This window comes from Symphalangus syndactylus, chromosome 3 (assembly GCF_028878055.3).
Source record: "Symphalangus syndactylus isolate Jambi chromosome 3, NHGRI_mSymSyn1-v2.1_pri, whole genome shotgun sequence".
Classification (NCBI taxonomy): Eukaryota; Metazoa; Chordata; class Mammalia; order Primates; family Hylobatidae; genus Symphalangus; species Symphalangus syndactylus.
The window spans coordinates 51,991,258-52,006,922 of NC_072425.2; the positions used below are offsets into that span (position 1 = coordinate 51,991,258).

The 15,665-nt window shown below is 50.0% G+C and overlaps 1 protein-coding gene and 1 long non-coding RNA gene across 4 annotated transcripts in view; both read left to right on the plus strand.

Annotated features, from left to right (window-relative positions):
* Positions 1 to 3,056: 3,056 nt before the first annotated feature.
* IPPK (inositol-pentakisphosphate 2-kinase) overlaps positions 3,057 to 15,665 on the plus strand; it is a 62,261-nt gene continuing 49,652 nt past the window's right edge. Inside the window, exons 1-2 of one of the 3 annotated variants that reach the window (XM_055271946.2) lie at positions 3,057 to 3,419; positions 14,668 to 14,715. In XM_055271946.2, coding sequence (XP_055127921.2) covers positions 3,078 to 3,419; positions 14,668 to 14,715 — 390 coding nt within the window. In that variant the 5' untranslated portion in view covers positions 3,057 to 3,077. Of the gene's footprint in view, positions 3,420 to 14,664; positions 14,716 to 15,665 lie in introns of all 3 variants that reach the window. The other 2 variants (XM_055271944.2, XM_055271948.2) reach the window with 2 other exon arrangements.
* Positions 3,432 to 13,777, plus strand: LOC134736197 (uncharacterized). The gene is made up of 3 exons (XR_010120027.1): positions 3,432 to 9,297; positions 9,504 to 9,603; positions 10,423 to 13,777. It is a non-coding gene; the product is annotated as an uncharacterized lncRNA (long non-coding RNA).

Consider the following 15,665-nt stretch of genomic DNA (forward strand, 5'->3'; position numbering starts at 1 on the left):
AGAGAAGAGGGACCCAGTATATGTTATCTAAGCCTTTTAGAAAACGGGGAGTTATTCCTTTGTCCACATACATGCAAATCTATAAGAAAGGTGGTATCATAGACATCAAAAGAATAGGTACTGTTCGAAAAGGAATGTTCACAAGTGTTACCGTGGCAAAACTGGGGCAGTCTACAGTGTTACTCAGTATGCTGTTGGCATTGTTGTAAACAAGGGCAAGATTCTTGCCAAGAGAATTAATGTGCGTATTGAGCACATTAAGCTCTCTAAGAGCCAAGATAGCCGAGACAGTGAAGGGAAATGATCAGAAAAAGAAGGAAGCCAAAGAGAAATGTACTTGGGTTCAACTGAAGCACCAGCCTGCTCCACCTAGAGAAGCACACTTTGTGAGAGCCAGTGGAAAGGAGCCTGAGCTGGTACCCATTCCCTCTGAATTTACGGCATAATAGGTATTACAAAAATAAAAGACCTCTGGACTACAAAAAAATAAAATGATATAAAAAAATCAAAGGGCAAGTTCTGTCCTTTCTTACTCTCTTTACCCTTCTGCCATGTGATGCCTCCCATGCGATGACACAGCAAGACCCTTGCCAGATGCTGACATCTTGATATTGGACTTCCCGTCCTCCAGAACTGTGAGCAATTAGTTCCCGGTCATTATAAATTAGCCAGTCTGTGGTATTCTGTCATAGCAGCACAGGATGGAGAGCTGACACTCTGACAAAACCCCAGGAAAGTGACTGCTAATCCAGGTAACAGCATGCCCATCTTTGTATTCCTGTGTGGGAAGGAGCTGTGTGCTGAGGCCCCTGACTCACTATACTGGGAGGACCCCTCAGAATCTGCGGGGTTGCCTCAGGACAGCAGGGTCTTATCCCATGGCAGGTTCAGGTGACCCAAATATCTGCGTCCGCCCTCAGGAAAGCTGCCCCAGTTCCATCTGGCTGGGCATCCTGAGGCTGCTGCATCAGAGTTCTGTTCTTGTTTCTGATTAGAGAGGTAAGTCACAGCTTTTATGCAAAATTCAAATGTTACAGAATCATGTAGCATCATCAATGCACATCGCCAAAGGTCCTCTCTCTCTCTATTGGGGGCTACTTACCTCCAGGAGTGGCTGCTTCTACCCCCATTTCTCAACCATCCCTGTGGAGGGTCCTGAGCCACCTCCCATCCAGCTTCTCCCCCCACCCCCTCCTTTTTTCTTTTTTAGACGGAGTCTTGCTCTGTTGCCCAGGCTCGAATGCAGTGGCACGATCTGGGCTCACTGCAACCTCTACCTCCCGGGTTCAAGTAGTTCTCCTGCCTCAGCCTCCCGAGTAGCTGGGATTACAGGCGTGTACCACACACCCAGCTAATTTTTGTATTTTTAGTAGAGATGGGGTTTCACCATATTGGCCAGGCTGGTCTCAAACTCCTGACCTTGTGATCCGCCCGGCTTGGCCTCCCAAAGTGCTGGGATTACAGGCGTGAGCCACCGTGCCCAACCTCCCCCACTTTTTTTTTTGAGACAGGATCTTGCTTTGTCACTGAGGCTAGAGTGCAGTGGCTTGATCACAGCTCCCTGCAGCCTCAATCTCCTGGGCGCAAGCGATCCTCCCGCCTCAGCCCCTTAGCTCCACAAGTAGCTGGGGCTACAGGCACAGATACCAAGCCCAGCTAATTTTTTGTAGAGACAGGGTTTCGCCATGTTGCCAGGCTGGTTTGGAATTCGTCAGCTCAAGCGATCCGCCCACCTCGGCCTCCCAGAATGCTGGGATCACAGGCATGAGTCACCATGCCCGGCCCCAGCCTCCCTTTTGAGGCCTAAGATGGGGGAAAGAGATGCTCAAAGCCTTCAGCTCATTTTCCTGAGTCACTGGCCTGATTTCACTACAATTCCCAAGGCCTGGCAAGGTGCCCAGCCATTCTCAAAGTTGGGTCTGCAGGTCCTCTCTTTGTGAACTACATAACTGCAGATGCTCTTCACAATGTATATGTCAACCAACGCAATATATTGCAGCAGACCGAATGCCGAAGCACATGTGAGAATCTATTAGGTCAGATTTTAAAAAGATTTGCAGAAGTGTAAAACAATACCATTCCTTTATTTTGGTGGTGGGGGGGAATGTAATGTTTCCTTTTTTTTTTTTTTTTCTGAGACGGAGTCTCACTCTGTCGCCCAGGCTGGAGTGCAATGGCGCGATTTTGGCTTACCGCAACCTCTGCCTCCTGGGTTCAAATGATTCTCTTGCCTCAGCCTCCGGAGTAGCTGGGATTACAGGCGTGCGCCACCATATCTGGCTAATTTTTGTATTTTTAGTAGAGACAGCGTTTCACCATGTTGGCCAGGCTGGTCTCAAACTCCTGACCTCAGGTAATAAGCCCGCCTCGGCCTCCCAAAGTGCTGGGATTACAGGCGTGAGCTACCGCGCCCGGCTGTTTACTTTTAAACAAAACAAACAAAAAACTTTAAAGCATTTTAACTTACAATGTGGTAACATCGATACCACATCAGTAACCCACATTAGCAAAAGCTTGGGGCCCTCATTTTTATGAGTATAAAGTGGTCCTGAGACTACGAGTTTGGGAAATGCGGTAGCTCTACGAGGCGGTGCCATTCTTGCCGCCCCATCAGTGAATTTAGGAGAAGGAAAGTCGGCAGCCCTCTGCCTCACCGCCAAGCAGGAGCCTCGCGCTCCAACTGCGTCCCTTGAAGTCTTCAGGCAAAAGCGGGACTGGGGAGTCCAGTCCTGTGGCCCAGCCACGTTTCTTCGCGTGGAATGTTGGACAATGTTTTCTACCTCACAGGACCATGGAAATGACTGCGTTAGGTATCCCCATGAAACGTACGATGAGTACACCCTATTCTACAGAAGCAAAAACTGAGGCTCAGAGACGCCAAGAGCTTTGCTGGGGTCTCGCGACTAGCAGTCCCGAGGCCCAGACACCCTGGCCACCCGGGGACGGCCGGTCACTACCCGGCGCCGAAAAGCCGCCGGCTTCTCCCGCCAGCTACACATCCGGCGCCGAGGCCGGAAGCTTCTCTTCCGGTTCCCAAGACCGCGTTCCGGAAATGAGTCACTCTACCAGTACCTAAGATGGCCGCCGGCCCACCCACCGTCGCGATCAATGTGAGGAAAGTGTCGCGAACCCGGAATCGCCCGACTCCGTCATGGCAGGCGCCGGGGGCGTGGCTTCCTGCCGCCACAGTTTGCGAGTCGCCGCGGCGGGGTCGAGCGGGGGCGGCAGCTGACAGGCGCTCCTCGCCCGACGGCCGCGGCTGGTGCCCAGCGAGGCGGGCGGCCCCCAGCTCGCGTCCCCGCGTCCTAGCCTGCGAGGCGCTAGGGCTGCGCCTGGGCATGGAAGAGGGGAAGATGGACGAGAATGAATGGGGGTACCACGGAGAGGGCAATAAGAGCCTGGTGGTGGCCCACGCGCAGGTGAGCGACGGACGTGCGGCGCAGGTCCGGGACCTCACTCCGACAGCCGGTATCACCCCGCCCCCATTATCCGTTTCCCCAGCAGGGTCGGTTCCACGTCCCCCCAGTACCTTCCTCCTCCCGGCCGGTCTCCGGAATTCCCCCACCCTCCAGCATCCCCCCCTATCCCGTGGGTTCCTCATTACCCCAGTATCCCCTCTTTACTGGGTCAGTCTCCCATTCCCCCAGATCCTTCTTTCTGGCCGGTCTATCGTCCGCCCAGTATTCCCGTTCCCCGTCAGAGTCAGTTCCACGTCCCCCTCCCCGCCCCGTCGGTGCCGCGCTCAGCCTCACGCGGTGCCGCTTCCCGCCTGCATGCCCGCCGGACTGCCAGGCCGCAGTGGGGCGGAGGCTTAGCTGGGATAGAGGGCCCGGCCAGCACTGGAGGAAGAAGCAAAGTGCCCACAGTGCTGTTACTCTCAGCACCAAAAGAGTTCAGCCTCGTGAGACTACGGAATTGCTGTGCTGTTAATAGTAAGGGGATGTTGTCCACAGGTGCCCTTCTCAACCTTTTAGAATTTGAAGGGTTTCACCTGAATTCAATGAGGGTGAAAGTTTTAGTAACTGCAGTAAGATCTCGCAAAGGTGAATCCAAGAGTGAAGGGTGTGGGTTTGTGTGAGGGCCCAGATCTCTCTGACCTTTTGCTGTCTGGTACAACCACGCAGGAATGTGGCCGGCTGGAAGGGGGAGGCGGGCGAGGGAGACGAGGATAGGTGTCATGTAGGGAGGAGTTAGAGCATGGGTGTTAAAGGCACAGGAATCTCAGTTCTACCAGTGCCTGGTGGAAGCTCAGTGTCTACATTTGTGAAGTGGAACTAGTAATAGAATTCACTTTGTGGGATTGTTGGAAAGATCAGTTACGCAAGAACCCATCAAGTTATGCTTAGCAAGTGATAATTATCCCTCGGACAGATAGATAAAGTGAAAATCAGAGAGGTTAAGGGCACTGCCCCAGTCCAACAGCTTGTCAGGGATGATGGAGGCAGTGGAGTCCTGCCTTGCTTCTGTTGTTCCTATGCTGGGTGCATTGGTCCGCTGTAGTGTAAGCTGCAAACACCCAGGTAGCCCCTAGGTTGTGCCTTTGGATTTTGTTGCTCATTAGCACAGGGAACTAAAGAAGAGAGACTATAAGCTTTGCTCAAGATCTTTAGGTGAATTAATAATGGACCAGGCTAACCTAAAACTGTCCTTCTCTTTTGTAGTCCACTACTGGGCAAAGTGAGGGATGTTTCCGGGTGAGTCCTTTTGTTGTTGGGTTACTGTGCCGAACCCTGACTCCTTTCCCAAAACAAATACTAATCTTCCAGTTCCTTGGTAAGATTAGATGTATCTCTGCATTTTAGGTAAACCTAAGGCTTTCTTTAGTGAGGGTTGATATATTAAATTTCAAAAGTAGTGGCAGATGAAGCAGCAAGTTTCAGGCTTGGAGCAAAAGGACACCCATGTTGAAAGAGCAGAGGCTTTGACGCAGTTGCCTCTGGCACTTGGATCCCTCTGCACGTTCCCGGCAAGTATGTGTCCACCCCCTTCCCTGAGTAGGCATCTCCAGGGCAGCCTGGCCCTACCCTGTTGCACAGCTCTGATTGTAATGATTGTTTATTTTTATTTATTTATTTATTTAGAAAGGGAGTCTCACTCTGTTGCCCAGGCTGGAGTGCAGTGGCACGATCTTGGCTCACTGCAACCTCTGCCTCCCGGGTTCAAGCGATTTTCCTGCCTCAGCCTCCCGAGTATCTGGGATCACAGGCATGCGCCACCGTGCCCAGCTAATTTTTGTATTTTTAGTAGAGATGAGGTTTCACCATATTGGCCAGGCTGGTCTCCAACTCCTAACCTCAAGTGATCCACTCACCTGAGCCTCCCAAAGTGCTGGGATTACAGGCGTGAGCCACCACGCCAGATCGATTGTTTATTTTTTTACCTACAGCCGCCAGGCTGTTCTAGACCTATGCTATTCATTCTTTTTTTTGAGACGGAGTTTTGCTCTGTCTCCCAGGCTGGAGTGCAGTAGCGCAATCTTGGTTCACTGCAACCTCTGCCTCCTGGGTTCAAGCAATTCTCCTGCCTCAGCCTCCCAAGTAGCTGGAATTACAGGCTCCTGCCACCATGCCTGGCTAATTTTTTTGTATTTTATTAGAGGTGGGGTTTCACCACGTTAGCCAGACTGGTTTCAAACTCCTGACCTCAAATGACCCGCCCACCTCAGCCTCCCAGAGTGCTGGGATTACAGGCGTGAGCCACTGCACCCAGCCTCATTCTTTATTTTAAATCTAAATTTGCTTTACTGTGCTCATTCCTGCTTGGTTGTCGTTTTTAGCTTATCATTTGAAATTGAAGATTATCACTGCACATAGTCTCATGAGAAAATGTTTCCCATCAAGTTAAGGTCAGATGGAGCCTGTGCCTGATATGGTAACCTGAACCAAGCCTAGCCCACCAGCTCTGCCCTGTGGCCTATTTGCTCAGGCTGTGGACCGAGGAGGAGAGAGAGCAATTCCTGGAAGACAGCTTTTTAGGACCTGTTGAGTTCGAGCAGAGGGTGTGTGTCAGTGGGATAAGAGATGGATGAGGGAGAACAGGAGGAGTCCGTAGTCCTGTGGATGCTGAGTGTGCGCCCAGCCTCCCTCGAGCCGGGTGTGGGAGCAGGCGGACCCTGCTACTCTACTCAACTCCTTAGATCCACCTCATTCAGTCCAAGAGAGAGGGAGGCCTTTGCCAAGTTTTTCCAGGTAAGGAGAGGGTTGCTTTCTCTGAGAGGACATCAGCTCCTCTCAGAATTGAAAGGTCCCTAATGAGTCCTGTGCTGACCCCCATCCCCTTCACCGTGAGAACATGATGCGCCTTCAGCCAGTCTGAGCCCGTCCTGCAGGAGCCGAGGGCCTAGGTAAGGAGATCTGCATGGTCATTGGTTGTCAGCACTAGAAGGAGCACAGTGATGTTCTTCCTGCAGTATGCAAACATGGGATGAGAGAGAGCCTTCTGTGCAGCGCAGGACTTGTAGGAAATGAGGCCTGGGGATGGAGGAACTAGGTGTGGGCTACAGGAGGGTGGGAGGGTGTGCTCAGGGTGGGCAGGCCAGCCATAGAGAAGCATTTAAAGGTGTTCCTGACGGAAGGCGGTCAGCTTCCCCAAGGTCTTTCCACTCAGAGATGGCCCAGGATGATTCTCATTTTGCCTGTCAGTTTGCATCCTGCCTCTGTTTGGGATGGTTGTGCACCTGAACTTTCCTGGGCACAGGTAACCACCGTGTTCTCTGCCTCGTGTGGTGCGGACCCTGTGGCGTGCTTGAGAGGCTCTCAGCAGCCTGGCATGTTCCCTGATGTGTGTCTGGAGCTCCAGACACTGACCCTATGGGGGCTCCTTGATGGAGGAACTTCCCATCTGGGCACAGTTTCCTCGCTGCAGCCTGAAGGTGCAGTACTTGGGCCAGTGGCCACATCTCAGGTTAGTGAAGTCCACAGGTTGCCCCTTTATGCACTACCGCAGGATTTCTCTCCTGTGTGATGCCTGCACCTGCCTCCGTCACCTTCAGCTTGTTGGTTTTGGCTCAGTGTCCTGTCCTGTGAAGGTGACTTTAGGTTTGGTTTGTCATTCCATCTCCTAGGTGTCTTCAGATCTGGATTATGCACTTGTCTGGGGCACTAAGCCCCTTCCGGACCACCTCAGCCTTGGGGAGCAGGGGCAGAAGGTGGCCCACTCCTGTCATGACACTAAGCTGTCATGATGTTTTCCTTCTTACTGACAGAGGTGACATGAAAAACTTTGCCATTTAGTTGGCTTACCAGCAAAGAACATTGATCACATGTGTGGACAAAGCTGCTCACTTCCAGTTGTTCCAGTTTCGTGACCTTTCTGAGAGTCTGAGAGCTTCAGATCATTTCTGCAAATTGTTTTGTTGTCTGGGGAGTTTTGGTGTCCCTTTGGTACCTGTTTGGTGTCTGGGATATTTGTCTGGGCATTGAAGGTGTGAAGTTCAAGCGGTCAGGTGCCCTCTTACTGTTTCTTTTCTCATCTTGTGTTTTAAGATTTCTGGTTCATAGATCATATATGTATATGTATTTTTTTTTGCCATACAGTATGATTTTGTATATTTTAATAATTTAGATGATTATTTTGTAGTGGATGAATTAAGTCCTTTATATGAGGACATGTTTACACTGTTACGTAGAAAAAGCAGGTTACAAAAGAAGATGCATAATGTGGTTATAATTACAAAATGATTGGAAGAAAATACATGAAAATGTTCTAAGTGGCTATGATTGATAGTATTACCAATCACTTTTACTTGTTTTTGTTTTTTAAATATTTTCTAAATTTCCTACAATGGATATGTATGATACTCAGGAAAAAAGATTAATTTTTTAAAAGTTTATACTCATTGATTTACTAATTTCTGTTCTAGTAGTCCGTTCTAAGGAGATAATTAGAAATGTAAATAAAGATCTTATACACAAAGATATCCATTACAGAATCACTTAGAACAGATTAAGTGGAAAGCCATTGTGCAGTCCTGCAGGACTGTTAACTGGGCCATACTTCCTACTGTGGATGCTGAAAGTGCATACGTTTATGTTCTCTGTTTTTTTCTGACCATAGAACAACATATGCCCAAGCCCTTGGCCGCTCCCTTTTACAATTTTTAGCTGGACCTAGTTGAAATAGTCTTAGCTTTCTGGTACTGCTAGCATTTTGTTTAAACCAGTGATGTATTCTGCATTTGGGATTTTTAATGGCGTTCTAGGCTGACGCAGCTGATGTGGCTTCTTTCCTGGTAAGGTTCCTTTTTGTCTCATCTGAGCTCGTTGGAGAGCTGTGCTTGTGGCCCGCTCTTTGTTTATTCCTTTCTTTGTATCTGCAGTTGCGTGATGAGGTCTGCTGTTTGGTGACTGTCTGCCTGTGACGGTGCCTCTCGTGCATGGGGGTTTGTTGGTTTGGCCTTGGCTCACCTCCTACTTTTACACCTTCTGAGGTGACACAACCACTTTCCTTCTGCCTGACTGAGCCTCCTTCTCCATCAGAATTCAGTCAGAGCAAAGCTCCCCAGTGACTTCCTCTGTCTTCTGAGAACTGCGATCCAGGAGGGTGAGAAAAGCATCATTGCTATGTCTGCAGACAGCAAGGCTGTGCCTAGGGCCTGGCCACTCCTGCCTTGTTGCGAAGCAGTTGGGAGATCTGAGGGCCCGGACTTGCTCACACTTCCCTGTGGCCCTCACTGTGGGCCTCTAGGCAGCCCTGCTTCCCCTTTACAGGCAGTGAGGCTTGCCGTGCCTATAGGGGTCTGCCCCATGCACGAGGTGTGCCTATCCCCACAGGCCTCCCCATGTTCTGAGAGTTGTGTGGGTGTGTGACCTCCCCCATGGCCCACACCTGCGCCTGCTTCAGTCCTGCAGAGGGCACCATGAGATCAGGTCGGAATTGCTGAGGCTTGAGAAGGACATGCCCCATATGGGTTAGACAAGGGGCCAGCACCTACTGCGCCCTGACCCCAGGCTGTCTCCAGTCTGGCCTCCTTGCTCTTGCCTGCAGAGTGCTGGGCTCCCATCCTCCACAGGCATCTTGGCGATGTCACTTCTTCATCCCGTGTCAAATGGGCTTTGTATTTCTATCTGAGGCCATACATTCCCAGTGAAACCAAGCTCACCCTTGGGAGCGCCTCCTGTTGGAGCCCAGTACCATAAGACCTGCTTCTTGTTCCCTCCATGGTCCTCCGCATCCTGGACATCCCTTTCTGGGTTGCAGAGGTGGACTACAGCACCTCCTGCCCCTGGTGACTGACAGACCCTGGGCAGCCTTCTTCTCCGGCTGGGACAGAGCTGGAGCTGGAGCTGCGGGTATAAGGTAAGGAGGGTCTACAGGGAGGGCAGCCTCTTGAGACTGGACATTTGGGAACCCCCATGGCCCCTGCCTGGGAGTCATCCTCACAATTCGGGAGAAGCCGGAGCTGAGCGTTGCTTCTAGAAGGCTGGGGCAGCATCCTGAGGGGTGACCCCTGCTGCTGTTGTCTTTTTCTGTCTTCCCTTCCTATGAAAGTTGTCTGATCTCAGCTTCAGGTTATCTCCTCAGCCTGATGGAAGACTTGACCTTGGTCCTTGTCCTTTGACGGATCTCTGGAACAGCCGATTTTGTGGGTGATACCCCTCCAGAGTGAGTCCTCCGTGGGTGGCAGGAAAGTCTCTCCTCATCTGTCCTGAAAGGCTCTTCTAGTTAGTAGCTTTAATTCCACCCAGAAGGTGCCCCCTCAGGCTTCCCATTAGCAGGTGTCCCTTTTAATATATTGGGGTTTTTGTGGCCTTCTATTTTTATTTAACACCAATTGTTGCTTCTTCTCTCTGAAAATATAGAATATCAGAAGGAAGGAAGTGAAAAACATCCAATATTTCTCCATGAAGAGAACGGCTTTTGTTAACACTTTGGTGCACTTTCTTCTAGTCTTTTTCTACTTACTGTCAAGCATTGCTTAACGCCAGGGATGCATTTTGAGAGCTGCATTGTTAGGTGATGTTGTTGCCACATGAACACACCTAGATGGCAGAGCCTGCCTCACCCCCAGGCTGTATGGGGCAGCCTATGGCTCCTAGTCCTCAGACCCAGGCAGCATGGTTCTGGACTAAGTACTGCAGGCCGTTGGGACACAATGGGAAGTGTTTGTTATCTAAACGTAGAAACTGTGGTATTATAATCCTATGGGACACACCATTGTTTCATGCAGTCCATCGCTGACCCAAGTGTTGTTATGTGATGTATGACTGTATTTTGTCTTCACTGGGTAGTTAAGAATACTACATATCTGTTTCTGTTTTGGGATTTTTTTTCACTTAATTTTATAGCACAAATATGTAGAAAATCCTCATGCATGTCTTGAAGGGGGGTGCTCATGGGTTCCCAGTGTTGCGTTGGACATCCTTGTGGGTGGGCTTTGCCGAAAGTCTTCTTAACACACGTCTTTGGACTTCTGATGCTCAGGCTGGGTTCTTGGTTGAATCAGGCCCCTTGGCACACGTTGCAGATTGCTTTCCACATGGCTGTGCCACCTGCCCTCCCGCTGCAGCCCAGGAAGAGATTTTCGTTGAAATGCTTTTTGCCACTTTTGTAAGTGATGAGTTTTGTCCTTTAACTTTTTAAATCTTGGGGTTATTTAGTGTGTTTGTATAAATGCATCACTCCTCTTGTTCTTCCTGTTGTTTGGTGTTTTCGGCTTGTTAGAATCCTTGGTTTTCATCTAATTTTCCAAGGGGGAAGCTTCCCTGTTACCAAGACATAAAGGTGCGGCTTGGGCTTTGGTTTAGTGTTGCTCTTGTTAAGAAACACCCCAGCCCTCAGACTGCAGAAGTATCAAGTTCTTCCCTTCCAATCTTAACCCTTTTTCTTCACTTTTTTTTTTGAAATGGAGTTTCGCTCTTGTTGCTCAGGCTGGAGTGCAATGGTGTAATCTCGGCTCACCGCAATCTCTGCCTCCTGGGTTCAAGCGATTCTGCCTTAGCCTCCCGAGTAGCTGGGATTACAGGCATGTGCCACCATGCCTGGCTAATTTTGTATTTTTTAGTAGAGACGGGGTTTCTCCATGTTGGTTGGGCTGGTCTCGAACTCCCAACCTCAGCTGATCTGCCTGCCTGGGCCTCCCAAAGTGCTGGGATTACAGGCATGAGCCACCACGCTTGGCCTTTTTTCTTCACTTTTAACATTTTATTCTAGATGTTAAGAAGAAGGTAAGTTTCAAATACCTGGTTTCAGATACCTTTTTAAAGAGGAATAGTGTCATTATCTCCATAGCTGGTTAAGACCTGGTGAGCTGGCAGGAGCTCGGAGCCTGCTGGGGTGTTGGTTCTTGCCCACTCCTTCATGGGAAGTCCCCCAGGTGGCTGTGTTGACCCCCCTTCCCCAGCCATGGGTGCCCCTTGGACTCATTGTGTCTTTCTGCTAATGAGAGCTGCTACGGTGTTTTTTCACCTGTTTCCTGCCAGCTGCCTGCATGAGGGTAGTGGGGCCCTGTGGCCTACGCATTACTGAAGCCCTCAGCCTGGCACATCTTGGGGACCACCCACCTCAGCCAGCCCAGCCTGATCAGGCCCCTCACATGGGGCAGTTGGCATGGGCTGTAGAGGATAGGTGAGCTGAGTGTGTCTGAGTTTTGGTATTGATGAAAACTGGCTGATACTACGGTTCCTCTGGGGGTGTGTGGGTGGGTAGGTTTTGGATGATAAATGGGTGGGTGGAGAAAGCAGTTTCCCTTGAAATGGACAAATCACTATATTCAGGTTTCCCTGGTTGGTTGTGGCTCTCGGGTTCCATAATGGGAAGAGATAGCAGGAGATTTCCTGTGAGTGACAGCAGGGAGGCCAAGCCACTGCTTTTGGATGTGGTGGTGGTGGAAACGTGAGGAAGGAGCTGGGAGGGCCGAGCGGGAGGGCCGCTTTGGGCTTCTCTGCCCAGGCTTGGAAGGCCTGTGTCCATATTCTCTCCTGGGGGACAGCATAGTACCCAGTGCCCCCAGCGCCTGCTGGCGACTCAGTAGCAGCGAGGAGCCTGGCCACCAGAAAGACACTGAGAACCTCCCAGCGTCCAGGCTCTCCTCTAAACTTGGCGTCACCCCACGCGACCTTGACCTTTGGGGTCAAGGCCTTGATCTTGATCAAAGCTTCTCTCTAGGCTGAGGCTGGGCCAGCAGGCGAGACTGGACCTGGGTTCTCTGAGACCTGATCTGCCCTTGTGCAGTCTCACTTCCCTCATTCTGTAAACTGGGACTCAGTTGCCCACCTTGGAGGGAGAGATGGCTGGAGATGGTGGAGTTTAGGAGTGTAGCGTGGGCCCTGAAGCACTGGTGCTAGCACCTGCTGGCTATTGCAATAATAATTATTAATAAGTGCTAGTGGGAAGAATAATGTTATTTTATTATCCACAAGGACTGAGGACTAAGTCCTCAATGATTTAGGCTCTGACATCTTTTTCTCCTGGGACCTGTGTATGGTTTTTCTTTGTGTGGTGCCCTGTGCAACTTATTTTTAAAAAATTTTTCTTCATAAGCCAGATAATGGCTTTCTGAATTAACTTATACTTTATGTGAGTAGTTTTGTGTGTAATAATAATGCATAGGAAATTTATAATTTCCATTTATAAATAAACAAAAAGACCAGTTGTTCCCACCTTTCCTGGCAACAGAGTGGCAGGGAACTTCAGAAAGCTGAGTCTGTATTAGCAGGTGAATGCTGCCAGGGGAGGGGGATCCTGTGTTCTTGTAGCTGGTATTTCTGTTCATGGGCCCACTGAACTCCTTCCTTTGAGGCTACAGTGGGGAATTTCTGCAAAGAGAAAGCTCGTGTGTCTCGGCCTGGCATCACCCTGCTCAGGACTGCTTTGCTACAAAAGTCCATTGTACAGCTTATGAGTTAGTTCTGTGAATAAACCGAGACAGGCCTTGCTTTCCTGTAGATGCTGCAGAGCTCTGTGCATGCAGTCTGGCAGGTGAGTAAGCTTGGCCTCTGTGGGTGTCGGGGTTTGCCCTGTGTGAGGGACAGGGTGAGAGCTTGCACCATGGCAGCCTGGGTCAGTTTACATCGATCAGGGATTTCATGTAATGTATTTTCTTATTGTGTTGATTTTTAAGCATGACCCTCAATCACACTTACACATTGCTAGCAGGGCGTCGCTGAATGCCTGCCATCGGTGGAGAGCTGTACTGTGTTTGGTGCCTAATTGTTGGAGGGCGGGTCAGGCACACTGGAATAGCACACACCATCATGTCTACGTGAGGAGCAAATGCACTTTTAGGGGAACGAACTTCTGGAGAGCTGTCTAGAGTTAGGACTTCTGTTGATCAACTTCTGCCTTTCCTTAAATTTTGGTGGAATTATAGTTCCATTAAAATGATCCTTAGCCAGTCGATTCCCATGATTGATTGTTGATGCCTGCCTTCAGCTTGGGAGGGGACAGCGGTAGCATGCATGCCATTGATCTTGGCTTCCCCAGGTCTCAGCTTGGGGCTCAAGGAGGGGACAGCTATCTGCAGCACAGCGAGCCAGGAGCATGGCATTGGCTGGGAACTGGAGCTCAGTCAGAGGGGCCCAGGGGGCCGGGTGCCTAGGATTTAAGAGTAACAACGTACATTGTCTAAGTAGGGCTGTGGGGAGCGGGCAGGGCAGTCTGGCTTGGTCTCCATAGGGCCTTTGTTGCTCCTTAGGCATCTTTTGATCTGGAAAACGGCCCTTTCTAAGCCGTCTTCAGTGCAGCCTGCTTCCTCCCTCCTGCTTAGGCTTTGCCCTGTGGCCTCAGCAGGGGCACTTCCCAGGGCATTGGACCCCCCCACCTTTGCACTGCAGCTAGAGCCCCTCCCAGGCACATTCTCCTTCCTACATATAATGTACGTTCTTAGAATGTATTTTTTTGAACATTTAAAAAATTGAAATATTCAAAATAAAGATAAATTAAAAAGAAGTTATGGTAATCATTGCTACTTGGATATGTTAAACTTGTGCCAAATGTCCTTTCAGACCTTTTGATGTAGACACATCATACTTATTTTATTTAAACATTTTTATTTTAAAAACTTGAAGTGTAACCTACCTACAGACAAGTACTCAGATCGTGGGTATAGCTTAATTATCACAAAGTAAGCGGACCCATAATCCTCTGACCAGTCCCTTCTAGAACCTTCCTCAGCAACTATTCATGCATGCCCAAGGGGTGGGCACAAGGGGTCAGTGTTTTTTTAACTTTGTATAAATAGAATTACACCCATACGTGTGTGTGCGCACGTGTATTTGTCTTTTTATGAAAATAGGCTCATTCCGTAAGCCCCATTCGGTAACTTTTTTCATTTAACAGTATGTGATAACCACAAATCTGTGTCTGTAAGTACTGATCTTTCTTATAAATCACTGACTGGTATTACATGGTTTGAAATGTGTGCCACTGTGTTTAAACCATCTCATTATTGTTGGGCATTTAGGTTATTTGCATTTTATTTCTTTCCTTAAGATAAAGTCCTGGGAGGGGCTGGTGGGTCAGAGGCTGAAGGTTCCTGGTTGTCCCGCTGCCCAGTGTGCCCTTGCTGGGTCCCAGCTGTGGCCTCCCTGCCCTGGGGGCTTCCCAGCCTCCTTGCTGTGGAGCTTCACTGTGGGCTTTGTCCACTGAGGATGGGACCCCCAAACTGACCGACACCTTGTGCCTTGGCTTTGAGCAGATACTAATCAGATTTGTTTTATTTTCCAGCAGCGCTGCGTTGTGCTGCGGTTTCTGAAGTTTCCTCCAAATAGGAAGAAGGTAAGATGGGTGGGTTTGTACCCAGACATTACAACAATTATTTAAGAAAACTCTTATTTTTTTTCCGATGTAGAAATATTGATGCTAGTTGTAGCATTCAAAGATGATACAAGCATTCAGTGCAGAAAGTGGTGTGTCCATCATTCCTGATATAAAACTGACTGGGTCCAGCACACTGACCCGTGTGTCACTGTGGTAGTCTATGTGGCGTTCAGCCAGGAGCTGCCCTGGCCTGGCATGTAGGTCCTGCCCAGAGGGCCCTGCTTGTTGCGAGGACCCCAGGATCAGGCAAGCTTTGTCTTGCTGAGTTCCTTAGCACCTGCTGCCTCAGTTTCCCCATCCGTGGAATTGTGTCTATGAAAATAGAGTCTCCAGTGTGGTGGTAGACAGTCTGTGTTAAACATTGCGGTGGGAGGGGGTCGTTAGGTTTCTGTTCTCTGAGTCATCCAAGCAAAATGCCATGGACTACCTGTGAAAAAGCATTGCCCTCTCGGTTTTGGCCACTGAGTTGCAGCTTTCTGTGGAAATCTCTATTGGTCCTGGGGTGTATACTGAGTCGCGGAGGCTTCCTGCATTCAGTGCCCTTCTCTGCTCCCCATCTGATGCATGTGGGTCCTGTGAGGAGACACATGCAGCTGAGCTGGGGGTGAGCTCCTGGACGGTGGCTGTTCCACTGTGGGGGCAGGCGGAGGCTGGCTTGGGCAATGGTATGGGGTTGATGAGTCACTGCCCCTTGAGGGCTCCTGGGAGACAGCAGGTTGGAGCATCTGAGGTAGAGGTCATAGGAAGGGAGGCTGGGGGGTGGTGGTGGGTGGAGGTGACAGCTGCCACGTGGGCACAATAGAAAGAGGGGAGAGAGCCATGGGAGAAAGCTGCTGTTGGTGGGGCCACAGTGGGTGTGGGGTCGGGGTGGGCAGGCAGAGGAGGATAGGAAAGCCCCACTGTCTTGC